General features: G+C 37.4%; 1 protein-coding gene across 8 annotated transcripts in view; it reads left to right on the plus strand.

Moving 5' to 3' along the window:
- The window catches only part of LOC306885752 (nuclear factor 1 B-type-like), a gene marked incomplete at its 5' end in the record, with an annotated part of 96,871 nt that extends 86,089 nt beyond the window's left edge, over positions 1-10,782 (plus strand). For 5 of the 8 annotated variants that reach the window (XM_079442519.1, XM_079442514.1, XM_079442515.1 and 2 more), the window contains 2 exons: positions 1,365-1,444; positions 8,000-8,937. In XM_079442519.1, the coding sequence (XP_079298645.1) occupies positions 1,365-1,444; positions 8,000-8,129 (210 nt within the window). In that variant the 3' untranslated portion in view covers positions 8,130-8,937. Of the gene's footprint in view, positions 1-1,364; positions 1,445-7,999 lie in introns of all 8 variants that reach the window. The other 3 variants (XM_079442518.1, XM_079442516.1, XM_079442517.1) reach the window with 2 other exon arrangements.
- Between the last annotated feature and the right edge of the window lie 2,499 nt (positions 10,783-13,281).

The raw sequence follows: 13,281 nt of genomic DNA on the forward strand, positions 1-13,281 counted from the left end.
AACCGAACTTTTATTTTGACAGGTTGCCCTGAATACCTTTACATTTCTGTGTATATGATATGATGAGGATAGTTTTACTCAAATGAAACGGTCAGAGAGCGAGAGAACATGTAATGTAGAGACCGAAATGACATGCCTTTGTGTAAACAAGATAAATAACATAAGGCTATTTAGTTTGTTTAATAAAAGAACAAGGTACTGATACCCCAATAGGTACCATTTTGGCCTCTTTTTTTCTGTGTGGCCTGGATGAGTGTGAGATTTCCCGGCCTGAAATTGCGTCCCAGTCCGGCCCTGCCCCAAGCTACAATTGAAGTTCCTGTTCAGTGTTAGAGTTGTTCACCTGATTTATGTTTCTTTCACCCTGGGAAATATCAGATTATCAGACTAAATATATTAGACTATGTGTAGGCTATTTCAGCCACCCAAAACTCTTTGGGTGAGCATTCATCTTTGAAGTAAATATAGAAAATCAATTCACCTTCCTAGTTTCATTGCAACAGAATACGGATTTGATTTGGGAGTGTATAGGTTAATATTAAGAGAGTGGCTGCACCCGATGAAGGCTCGTTTACCACTTTTGCATGTGATGGGGTGGCATTAGCAAATGGAATGTTCCACTAAGTGTCAGGATTTACTCTGATATTGTTTTTTTGTGGAGGGCTTCTCACACTTTCATGCATACAGCTTATTGCATGCTTGTGTGTAAATATGACCATTTACCCCCCCCCCCCCCCCCCCCCCCATCCACATTGACATTTAACAAAATCTGTGTTTTATTCAATTGTGACCAAAAACAATCTGACTCTACTGACCAAGATCAGTCTCTCACATAGCATGTTTGAAGGTATGCTTCAGTGAAAACAGGTTGCTTTGACAATTTTTAACAGCAATTAAGTGATTGTAACTGCATGTACCACTTGGAATGCATGTGCCTCCTCCCATTCCAGTGCATTCTGGGATAAACGAATAGCTTCCATGTAACCCAGCCCCCATTTTTGTATACTAACCTCTTCTTTTGCTTTCAGGATGGTTAATAATTAGACCACTAATGGTATTGCATGACACATGTGACTATTGCCTTTTGTTTATTTACATTTTGATGGCAACTTTCTTTAATGGAATTTAACTGTAATTTAAATTAGGCCCAGAACATAAGATTTAAGATTTAATTTAGAATTATTAATCCTGACCATTAGTGATGGTGTTTTCTTAATCTATTCATGTAAGATTATCATCAGATTAATGTAAAAATATGTGTTGAGATGAGCTTAGGTCTTGCTCCAGGTCTTATTGCATGCTAAATGTGTGTTAGTGCCGTTGTGCTAGCCCAGTTGTCTGACTGAGAGGTGTTTGATTGACAGCTGAGGATTTGTGACTGGCCCGTGAATCAAAACATCAGGTCATATGGCTCAGAGGAGGCTTTGGGGATTTCTTGGCAAAGGTAAAAGTTTCCTTTATTTTCAATCCACCTCTCCATTAAATATTATGTACAACCTATATCTGCAATTGTCCACCAACACTTCAAGTCCAGTTCACATCAAGCCCTCCTTTTTCTGTTTTTATGCTCATCACAAAAAAAAAGAAAAAGAAAAATACAGACAAAAGCAGAAGTGTATTTGTTTTAGCCCATTAATGCATCACTCATTTATATAATGGCAGAAATTTTCATAAAATTGTCAAGATAAAGATATGCAAACAACATGATAGAAAATTGAATGTGCTTATTTGCTTTTTGACTTCTAACTATATTTCCAAATGTTTTAGGTCCATCTCATTTGCCCTTCGTTAACTTTGGTTTCTCAAAGTGTTATAAAGTTAACTGCACAAACCTTTTTCAGGCTGTTGCAAGACTGTGAACATCTGGATGAGCAATCTGCGGCCAAATTCATAGGAACTTCACAGTGAAATAACATGAGACAATTATTCGCTGAAATTGGTGGATTTGACGGTTGTAGGTGCTACATGTGGATGCATTTAGAGATGCAGCTTCTCAGAGGCTTTGATATACTGGCATAAAGCAGTTATTGTTAGCATGCTAAAGCACAGCACACTAGAGCTATCTTCAAGTTAAATCTACTGATTCATTCAAAAAATGCTGCTAAAAATATTTGAACAAAAGCTATACTATGATAAACTTATGAGACAAAAACAAAATTACTGAGATTGGATAACTATAGCCAGTCATCCTGATCTATTGTTACCTGTTTCGTAATAGTCATAAGATATAAACTTCACTAAGAGATGAATTTATCCTGTGTTAAAAACTATTATATATACAGTCATGGCCAAAAATATCGGCACCCTTGGTAAATATGATCAAAGAAGGCAATGGAAATTAATATGCATTGTTAATCCTTTTGGTCTTTTATTTTAAAAAATCACAAAAATCTTTCGTTGGATAATAATAATTTAAAATGGGGGGGAAATACCATTATGAAATAAATGTTTTTCTCAAATACATGTTGGACACAATTATTGGCACCCCCTAGAAATTCTTATGAGTAAAATATCTCTGAAATATATTCCCATTCATATCCACAATTTTGAGCACTCCAGGGGGGTTATGAACATGAAATTATCCAGCCATGGCTTCATGTTTCACAGAAATATAAATAGGAGGGCAAACAAAGCCCAAATTCCCTTAATCATTCATCACAATGAGAAAAACCAAATAATATATTTCTGATGTGCAGCAAAAGATAATTGAGCTTCACAAATTAGTGAAGTGGCTTTAAGAAAAGAAGTAGAGCAGTGAAAATTCCCATTTCCACCATCAGGGCAATAATTAAGAATTTCAAATCAACAGAAAATGTTACGAAACTACCTGGAAGAGGACGTGTGTCTATATCATCCTAATGCACGGTGAGAAGGAGAATTTGAGTGGCTAAAGACTCCAAGGACCACAGCTGGAGAATTGCAGAAAATAGTTGAGTCTTGGGGTCAGAAAACCTTTTAAAAAAATTGTCAAACAGCACCTACAACACCACATGTTGTTTGGGAGGGCTTCAAGAAAAATTCTCCTAGCTCATCCAAAAACAAACTTCAGCATATTCAGTTATCAGACAAGACTGGAACTTCAAATGGGACTGGCTTCTATGGTCAGATGAAACAAAAAAATTAGCTTTTTAGCAGCAAACACTCAAGATGGGTTTGGTGAACACAGGGATAAAAAGTACACATGGCATCATGGATTCTATCAAGTACCAACAGATAAAAAATCAATAAGTGACTGACTCTGTTAGAAATCTTATAATGGTCCATGTTTGGATCTTCCAGCAGTACAATAATCCAAACACAAACCTCAAAACAACACAAAAATGGGTCACTGAGCACAAAACCAAGCTTCTGCTATGGCCATTCCAGTCCTCTGACCTGAACCCTATAGAAAATGAGTGAGGTGAACTGAAGAGAAGAAGCACCAACATGGAGCTAGGAATCTAAAGGATCTGGAGAGATTCTGGATGAAGGAATGGTCTCTGATCTCTTGTCAGGTTTTCTCTAACCTCATCAGGCATTATAGGAGAAAATTTAGAGCTGATAAACTGGCAAATGGAAGTTTCAAAAAGTATTGAATAAAAGGGTGTCTTTAATTGTGGCCAATGTGTATTAGAGAAAAACATTTATTTCATAATGATATTTCCTTCCATTTTAAATTCTTATTATCCAATGAAAGGTTAGATTTTGTGATTTTTTTAAATAAAATAACAAAAGGATTAACAATGCAAATTAATTTTCACAGCCTTCTTTGATCATATTTACCAAGGGTGCCAATATTTTTGGTCCTGACAGTATATCTATCTACTGTAGTTATAAAGAAGTATAGTTGATGAATTCATTAATCAGAGAAATTAATGTTTAACATCCTTACCTTCCTGAAAGTCAGGAAGTTAGAAAGATGATTACCGCTGGGAAAGAGCAGAACTCCAGCATTGGTGCAGCAGCATCTGTCACTGACAGGAGAGAGCTGCATATTTGCAAAGGTCACCGCTAAGCTTGGGATTTCAAAGCTGAGGCAGTCAAGACTGTTTACTGTGGTTAATAACCTCATCTGGCCTTCTGCATTAAAGCATTGCACTGTTCTTATTTTATTTATTTTTGTAATAAATGCCTAACAGTGAAAGAATTTTAAATTGAAATCAAGATCAATTCAAGAAAAATCTATTTCTTGAATTCCCTCTTCAGATGATAATGCATCATACTGGGCTTACACATTTTATTTTGCTGACTTAGGCTAAAATGTTTTTTATTAAAAAAATTTCTCTCCACATCTACACTCTCCAAATCAAAAAACAGATTTGTGATAACTTCTTGTGTTCTTAGGGTGAATATCAGTAGGATGATGAACCTCGGAATACTTTCTGAATCCACTGTAAGCGTTACAACATGCAGTATATGTATATACAGAAATATATTGTGCCTATAAATTTTGTTATTCATATATTATAGTCTATATCATTGCCACAAATTTATGGTATTTTAAGGGAAAGCCATGTATTCTTAGAGTAGTCACTGCTGCTATATGCAATCACATCTTAGTGTAAGGTGGTCTTAGTGTGAGCAATATGACCTTGAACTATTTCCTCTTTCTTCCACTTTTGTAGTCTCTCCAGGTCTCTGCAGTGGGAAAGGGCTTGCTCAGCACTTCCTCACTGCAGTAACTCTGTGGAAAAGCAAAGTCACACTGCACATACTCTCACTTCCTTCTGTAGGCATCAGGGTTACAGGCCCCTGCTTTCTTTCCAGCCCCTTTTCTGGCCTCCTAATAGACCTCACGGAGTATGAGGGAAAAATGTTCCCTAGCACTGGCTCACCCTTTTACGTTTTTTATTTTTATTTTTTTTATGGCTAACATTATTGAGTATTGAAAAACAATGCACAGATGCTACATTTAAAATACTCATTAAAAGTTTACTAATGATCATGTTTCTGTCAACTGCAAAAAAAAAAAAAAAACTTGCAACACGGTTGATAGAGGCAGAATGTGTGCTGTGTGCTTCAGATGAAGACTAATGCAGTTGAAGAGTTGACTTCAGGCCATTGACATTGGAAATGTGATTTGTTGGTTGCATGTACTAGCAAAGCTGCAGTGCCGCAGTGTGATGCATGCCAGTCCACAGCTCAACACAAATTGAATTCAAGCCAGACTTGCTTGTTTCCATCCTGTAGGAATTGGGTCAGCAATCCATTAAAATGGCATTAGATAATCTAATTTAGCATCTGATTTCAAAATGTAGCAGGCCTATGCTTGCTCCTGCACGAGGGTGGACTTTTGAGATGAGACACCCATAAGTGACTCGTGAAAAAGCAAGAATCTGATAAGGGAGGAAAGTTGTTTGTTCTCCCTTTTATCCCACATAACACCCATCTCCCATGTGAAAGGGGCCCATCACATCTGCGCTTGTCTGGCAGCCAGGGAAACCAGACAGTAGGTAACACCAGACTGAACCCTGAACTTGGGAAACAAGGGGTAGTACCCCACTCCATGGCAATCCATCAGACACTGTTTATTGATGCTCTGCAAAGGCAAAGTTTAGGGCAGTAGTACATGAGACAGTTTACGAGCTTGATGGGTGGTAGTCTTTTTTTCTGGCCCATGAGTGATCCTTTTCCCAGATGCTTTCATTTCTTTGTGCTCACTTTCCCTGTCTAAGAGACCACTATGTTGTGTTTGGGATTCTGGTATATATGAAACAGCTTCTTAACTAATCTGACCAGCAAGACTTTGTCAGAATTCTTTAAAAAAAAAATAAAAAAAAAAATATATATATATATATATATATTTTTGTTTAAACTGGTTGATTGAATTTTTTGCAGATGAAAATGATAGTCTTTTTAGCAGAGTTGATTAGCAAGACACCTTTAAATGTAATAAATATTGTAAGGAAGAAAGAAAGAAAGAAAAATAAAAAATTAAATACTACATATTTAACGTAATGTTTTAACAGACAGAAAACTCTTATGCTCAAAAAGGCTGTACTTTATTTCTGTGATGGCAAAGATGAATTTTCATTACTCTAGTCTTCAGTGTAACTTGATCCTTCAGAAATGTAATATTCTGATTTGGTGCTCATTTCAATTATCAGTGCTGATAACGTGCTGCATAATATTTTCGCAGAAACGGCGTAATAGTCAGAGCACAGTGAAGTGCATACACGTACATACATTGCCTAAGGTTCAAGAGATTTAGTTTGGGAAAAGATTACTTGGTGGTAGATATTGGTAGATAATATCACTACCTGGAACATACTGCTTGATTTTTCAGTCTGGAAGAAATGAAAAAAGAAGAAAAAAAAAGATTTGAAAAAAAAAAATGCAGTGCGTAATTGTAAAAGCCATTGGATTTTTCATAGGAAATGACGAGACTCTAGTCATCAGCTCAAGTCACAGGTAATTGCAACAAAGTCAAAATCAAGCCTTAAGTACTTTAATACTTAGCAAGTCAAGTCATAAATCCTGTGTGATTTAAGTCTGATTTGAGCCTGACACTCCCATCCACATTTCTAAAACACTTAACTCGTTTCCTGTTGGATGATTTTTAGCAAGCCAGGACAGCAGAGGGGCTACAGGAAAGAAGAGAGACAGAACCCAGTTAGTCCTTCTTGTAATATATTTAACTGTTTTTAAAGATAGTTTAGTCCATATTTGATTTAGTTTCCGTTGATACAACAATTTGACTCTCTTTGTGACTCTTTCTCCTTAAAGTCTGACACAGTGTGTGCTGAAATCATAATTTGCGGCTCTTTTGTTTAAACAAGATTTCAGGCATTGGCTGCAAGTGATTTGTGTAAATCTCAGACTGAAGCCTTAGCTGCATTCAGAGTGACAGGCAGCCGTATAACCCCAGGCTACCTCAGGAAGAATAAAGTCACTGTTCCACATCCGCTGGGTCCCTGTCCTTCACCAGCCACTGGCTTTAGCCCTTGTCTCCCCCTCAGAAAACAAACAACAAACTCCCAAAGAAAAGCCCACTAAAGCTTTGCACCTGCATCCAAAGCAGTGAACCCAGGGAAAAGTCTTTGCACAGAACAGTCTCCTTCCTTCTCCACGAATGCCCTCCACCCCTCCCCGGGCCTGTCCCTTTTCTTTTTCAGGGGCAAAAAAGAAACGAGTGGGGGGAAAAACAAAGAGGTGGCTGTGTGCGCCGGGCACTGTTGACAGACCAGGAGTACAGCCTGTAATCTGTGAGCAGAAAGATTGTGTTAGGCGATTGGTTGAGACAGGTATTTCAGACCAGGGCTGGGGAAAAGAAGGGGGGCATACTGGGGCTCTGGTTTCTGGCCTGTCTAATTATTCGACACATGTACGCACTATTCAGCTCCCCTGTCCTCCCCCCAGGGAACAACATGCTGTTTGTCCACCCCAGTGCTTTTGCAGACGAGATTCGCACCACGGCTCGTAATTAACAGTCTCGTGTTGTTGTGCCATTAACGTGCTGAATGCAGATAGGAAAGTTCTGTAGACAGTCCCTCTGACTTAACCCTATTGATCTGAAAGTGGGTGTCCGCTACAGGGGGCTGAGATGGCTGTGCGTTCTTGGGGAAACTTCCCCCATGCATTTGCATTATGGGTGCTTTGTTTCTCTGGGATATCCTGTTCCCTGACACAATCCCGAACTCATATTATTTTTGTGTATGTGTTTAATGGAAACGGGTATTTTTCAGAAGAGGGTGGAAAAAAGTCTAGACCTGACATGGCTCTTTCATTAACTGTTTCAGATTCAAATAATTTAATGATGTTTAATGAAAAAATTATGTAAACATGTAATGTAGTACTGTAACTCTATTTTAAAACTGTGTGTGTGTGTGTGTGTCATGCCCACAGTAAGGCATCTAGAGTTACTTTGTAAACAGTATTTGTAATAAATACTGGAGTATTATTTGTGATTAGTTGTGATCAGTCTAATGCATTTATCTTGTGCAATATATTAGATTATTTTTTTTCTTTTAAGTTGACTTTAATAACTCTCATAATCTGTCTTTCCCCTGTGTGTCTGCAGTCCTGGTACCTGGGCGAGCTTAATTCCATTCCAAGTGTCGAACGGGACTCCGATTCTGCCAACAAATGTCCAGAATTACAGCATAAACATCATTGGTGAGCCCCTCCTTCAGGCAGAATCAAGCAATTAAAGGGGGCCTAAAACTGGACCCAGGAGAGACAGGTCCTCGGACAAACCAGCAAGCAGCACTTATACAATCGACATGGACCTTTGTCCCAGCCTCTCAAGGACATTGTCTTAGCGCAGTAGAGTGAATTGGGTCAAAGTGTTCTCTTCTGATGTGAGCCACTCCATGCCAGTCAGTCATTGTGTAAGAAAGTCCTTGAACTGAGATACTGTGATCTTTACCATACAAACTTTAGATGCCTTACTGTATATGCATGACATGCTAGTCTCTTGTTAGTGTTTCTCTTGTTCTCATGTCATGATTACTAGTTTTGGTTTACAAAACGATTTAGAAGGGGGCAATCACACAAGGTCTGGCTGATTGGATGGTTTGTAAAGCAGGCTGCAATTGGAACGAACTATCATCAAACAAAGGTTCATCGTATTCATTGCATAACCATAGGAACAATTTTCAATGAACTGAATGTTTCTATTTTCATATTACCCTCAACATTTAATTTGCCCATGGTGCAAAATCTTTTGAATATGTAATCATGTCAATCCTGTACTAATTTTTGTTTTAAGGTAAAGGTTGGAATTTACTATACAGAGTTAAGAACTCTGAAAACTTTTTTTCCTTCAAGGAAAGAAAAAGCCTGAATTACTAGGTAAGAAATACTACCCTTTTTTTTATTTCCTTCGAAAACGATTTTGAGAAAAATAAGACAATATCTCACAAGAGGCAAGTGCAATTTAAATGATTTTACTGAAGGGAAGCTGTCACAGTCTGTCTGCCCTAAGACTCTAAAGGAACAGGGAGTAAATGTTAACTCAACAAAATAATAAAAAATTAAAATTAAAAAAGTGAACATAAATCATAAAAAATTAAAATTGCATCCTTGATTCGCGATACTAGGGAAAGCTAAGGGTGGAAGAGAAAAGTGGGATTGACAGCGAACGTTTACGTGAGCATAACTGAACATGAACAAGATAGCACTTACTTTGAGCCGTACCCAAACATGCGGGTAGTTTTTCTTTTTTATTTATTAAAATGAAAACGTTAAGTCGATGAAAAAAGACTCAGACACATAGCGTGTATAAAATGGCTTTTTTGACATATTACTCACCGATCTAGTATGCATGTTTAGTCAGATGTTGGCTTGTAAAGCTACTGTTTACATTTGATATCATGAGAAACAAGAAGAATGCAGGCTGGTGATGTGTATGTGTAAAGCTGTACTCATTTCAACACTAACCTGCAGGTTGAGGCGAGGTCTCAAGGTGCTTATTTCAAACCCACTTTGGTAGTTTCAACTGTCGCAGTCCCAGAAATCGACGATTGCTTCTTGGCATTTGCAATGCCATTGCCTCTCCAATCAGACATATTTATATAAATAATCTTTCCAATAATCTTAATTTGCACGAAAATATATAGTCCACATTACGTGCCTTGCCTTCGACTATAGAAAACATCACTACACTTGTTTTTGCTGCATTTATTACCGTTTTAGGGGGAAAAGTAACATTTTTATGATAAGAAATATTTTGTACTCTGAATGAAATTGTGACATTGATTTTTAGCTTCATTTACTACTTTATCTCACATTTACAGTGTGTATCAAGGCTGTGTATAGTTGCCGTTCTAAAGTTTATAATCAACCAGCATTATTATTATATTTTTTTCAGTATTTTGGTGGTTGTCATTTTTTTATTTTGTTTGAATCATGTGGTATTTTTTTGTTTTTCCATCTTCCAGTCGTTATAGGGGAGGGCGGGTCCAGATTTATAAGAATTATGCAATACCAAGTTTTGCCTATGTAGGTAGTGCTTTTAGCTACGTGGATTATTAGAAGCTAGTACAGAAATACACATAGTTTAAACATTTATTTTCTTTCTATGTTGTTGTTGATGATGATGATGTTGACATTGTTGTTATTTTCCTTTCTTCTTCTTTTTTTTTTTTGGTAATTGACCAAAGTGGGAACTGCTTTCTATGCAGTGTGCGAGAAGGTCTTTTTTCCCTTGAGTGTACCTAAAGGCAGAGAGGTGCATGAGAGAGACGTTTGTTTTGTATTCTCTGTAAGGGGAGGACTTTTTTCTACACTCTGAAGCATGTCTGCAAAGAAAGTACCATTTGGTCTAATATGGCTGCAAAGTCACTGATTTGTCAACTGTGACTAACAAACTCCTTCAAACTTCCCACCTGGGGTGCTAGTTTGACCTTCAGAAGAACATGACTTTCATAGGGGAGACAGCTTGACTTGAGAGTGACAATCACTGGCGAATTATGCACACTAGGGCAAAGTGTTAAATGCTGGCATTTTTTTTTTTAAATCAGATATCTTCCCTACCCTGTTCACCTTGTCCGGTTAACAATGTAGCTATATGCAATTCCCAAGTAAATGCCTTAAATTTTTATAAACAAGTTACTTGTTATAAAATGCGCTACAATCACTGTCACGCAAGTTACTGCGTGTTAGATCTGTCACAATCAGTAAATTTCACTGTTTTTTATTCTTCCCTTTGAAGTGTTAAAATTTACAGCCTTATTGAGATCATATTCTGTAGACAAATACCCCATGGGGAGAATCGGTTTTTATATTTATCTCAAGTTATATATGGTTATCAATATTCGGTGAAAGGGAATAACTTAATGCTCTTATGGTCTTGAGGATCACAAAAAAAAAAATGGTTTTGCACCTAAAGTATATAGGCAATCATCCACCCACAATGTCTTTCAGTTAAACACAGAAGAAGAAGAAAAACAAACAAACAAACTCAGGCATTTGCTTAACAGGGCATTATCAGCATCAATTAATGGATGGCCTCTTTATAATAATACTTTTTAATCACCATGGTTTTAAATTGTAGCCCTTAAATCACTGTTCAGTCTGTTTCTGAGACCTCAAGTCAAGCTGAATCTCTTCTCCTTCACCGACATGTTTTTTTTTTGTCATATATGTGATTAAGCTAGAAAAAAAGTCACCCCGTTCAATGTGCACTGTTTCGTCTTTTTGTTGTTGTTCATATGTGAAAAATAAGTGCTTTGCAGCCTTCTGGCCGTTGGCAGTGCCACTGAAGTGCATTTCCTCCTGGAGTGGTGGGAGTGTCAGGGTCATAGAGTCGTTCTCATGCTGGAAGCCGTGAAGGAGGCCATAGGTAGGGGTCATCTTGATGACCATTGTAATAGTTTGGCAATAGCAATAGTTTTCAGTAGTAGTCGGTATGAGTTGAAAATCTGCTCTGGCAGCTTTGTGCACCGTGTTTGCAGATGAATACATCAGTGTGTGTTTCAAGAAGATTCTGACCCTATGAAAGGAGAGTACATGAGGCTCTTTCTATTGAAATGCCTGCCTTGTTGACAAAAGTGTGTACACTGTAAATTTCTCTTTCCCCGTTTGTAAAAAGAAAAACATTTGACATGTATTTGTGAATTTAAGCGATGTCCATATTTTTTAGTGAAACACAAAAGCATTCAAAAAATACAAAACTGTTTTGACTTTAGATTTGTGTTACGACTTAACAACTGTTCGATACAGTACAAAAAAAGGTTGAATATGTAATTCTTTATTTTTGTTGGTTTCCTGTACTTATAAAGTGGAGTGAATTCCTGTATGGGACTGTAAATGTTTTAAACAAAATGATGAAGGTCTTTTGTTGTTTTTCGTGTTGAGTAACTTGGATCCTTGAGACATTTCATAAATGTTTGAAGTGTTGTTTGTTAGTGTGGCCATAGAGTGTGTGTGATGTGATTATGTGATATTGAAAACAGGACAAGACGAATAATGTTGAAATTTGTAGGGTCATTATTATTTTTTTATCTTTTTTTTTTTCTTTTTTTTTAATCCGTTGGGGAACTCCTAGTCACTTTAGCATAAAGGCACCTAATTTGAGTCTCCCAACAAAAAATACCAGGGTAATGTCGCCACACATCACAGATTGTTCCGCTGTCTTGTGCAAAATAAAACGAGAATTATTTCCCCTGTCAATAGAGGCTGACCCACCATATCATGTACAGAGATTTTTCTGCTGTGCCGACACCGGCACGTAGGCACCTCCATTCTGCAGTGTTTACATTTGTCTGCGTGGGCAGCGATGAACATGTTAGAATGAATGCTGCATAGTTTTCAGGGCAGGCTCGGTACTCCCAGAAGCCTTTGTGTGGACCCACAGATGTCTTTTTCATGTTGCCATCATGGGAGAAAAACAGTTGAGCATTTGCACTTTCTGCAGTTCCCAGTACCCCTTTCATTGGCACATTGTTTGTTGTTTGGATTACGTCTAGCTAGTGATGATGCTCTGATTAGCCTGAGTGTTAGTATCTAGTAGGACTGAATGTTATCAAAGTAGCTTGGAGCACTTCCCCTCACCATAGTAGCTATATACAGCAGTTTCTTTTTTCAAAGGGCTGATCTTTTAGAAAATAGTCTTTGTTGCAGAATTCAGTTGTTAAAAGCAGTAAGGTGATGGCCTGGTAAAGCTGTAAAAGCCAAGGTCATGTCTTTTGAGAAGCCACATGGAAGTAACGTATGCAAGGAGGACTAGTGGAACTCATGCAATGTGTATTTTCAGCTCTTCTGTGCGTCAGTGCAGGGAAACAACATATTCTCATATTTCCATTTCTAGGGCATTTACAACAAGCATGAGTGATCATTGACATAACAGTAACATAAAAACCAGCATATTATGAGATGTTTACCAGAGAAAAAAAAAAAGCAGTGCCTGTTTCAGCTCAAAGTCTCAGTGGACTTTCCATTGTAAATATGAAAACATGGAATTTTCTTTAGGGAATGAAAAAAACAAACTAAACAAACAGTCAACACAGAATCTATGGGATGCCTCTTCCCATGTTTTAATCCCCCCAAACGTTTCTGCTTTTATTATTTTTAATTTTTTTGGTCTTCGTTTTGTTGTTTTTTTTTGTTTTGTTTTTTTGTGCTTTGTTCAATTTTGCATAATTTTGTCAAATGGAATACCCCACTCTCTATTTAACAGAGACCCAGTAATAGTTTGGCAGTGTGTTTCTCTAGACTACACTTAGTACTATAGTAGATGACAAAAATGTCAGGTGAAAAAAAATAAATAAAGATTGCCAGCTCCACAGCAGAGTTGTTTTCTTTTTTTCTTTTGCTTTTTGAAGGGGGGAGGGTGTCTTGTGGCACTTTTATGCCCGTTTC

The sequence above is a fragment of the Barbus barbus genome (assembly GCF_936440315.1).
Source record: "Barbus barbus genome assembly, chromosome: 1".
NCBI classification, from domain to species: Eukaryota; Metazoa; Chordata; class Actinopteri; order Cypriniformes; family Cyprinidae; genus Barbus; species Barbus barbus.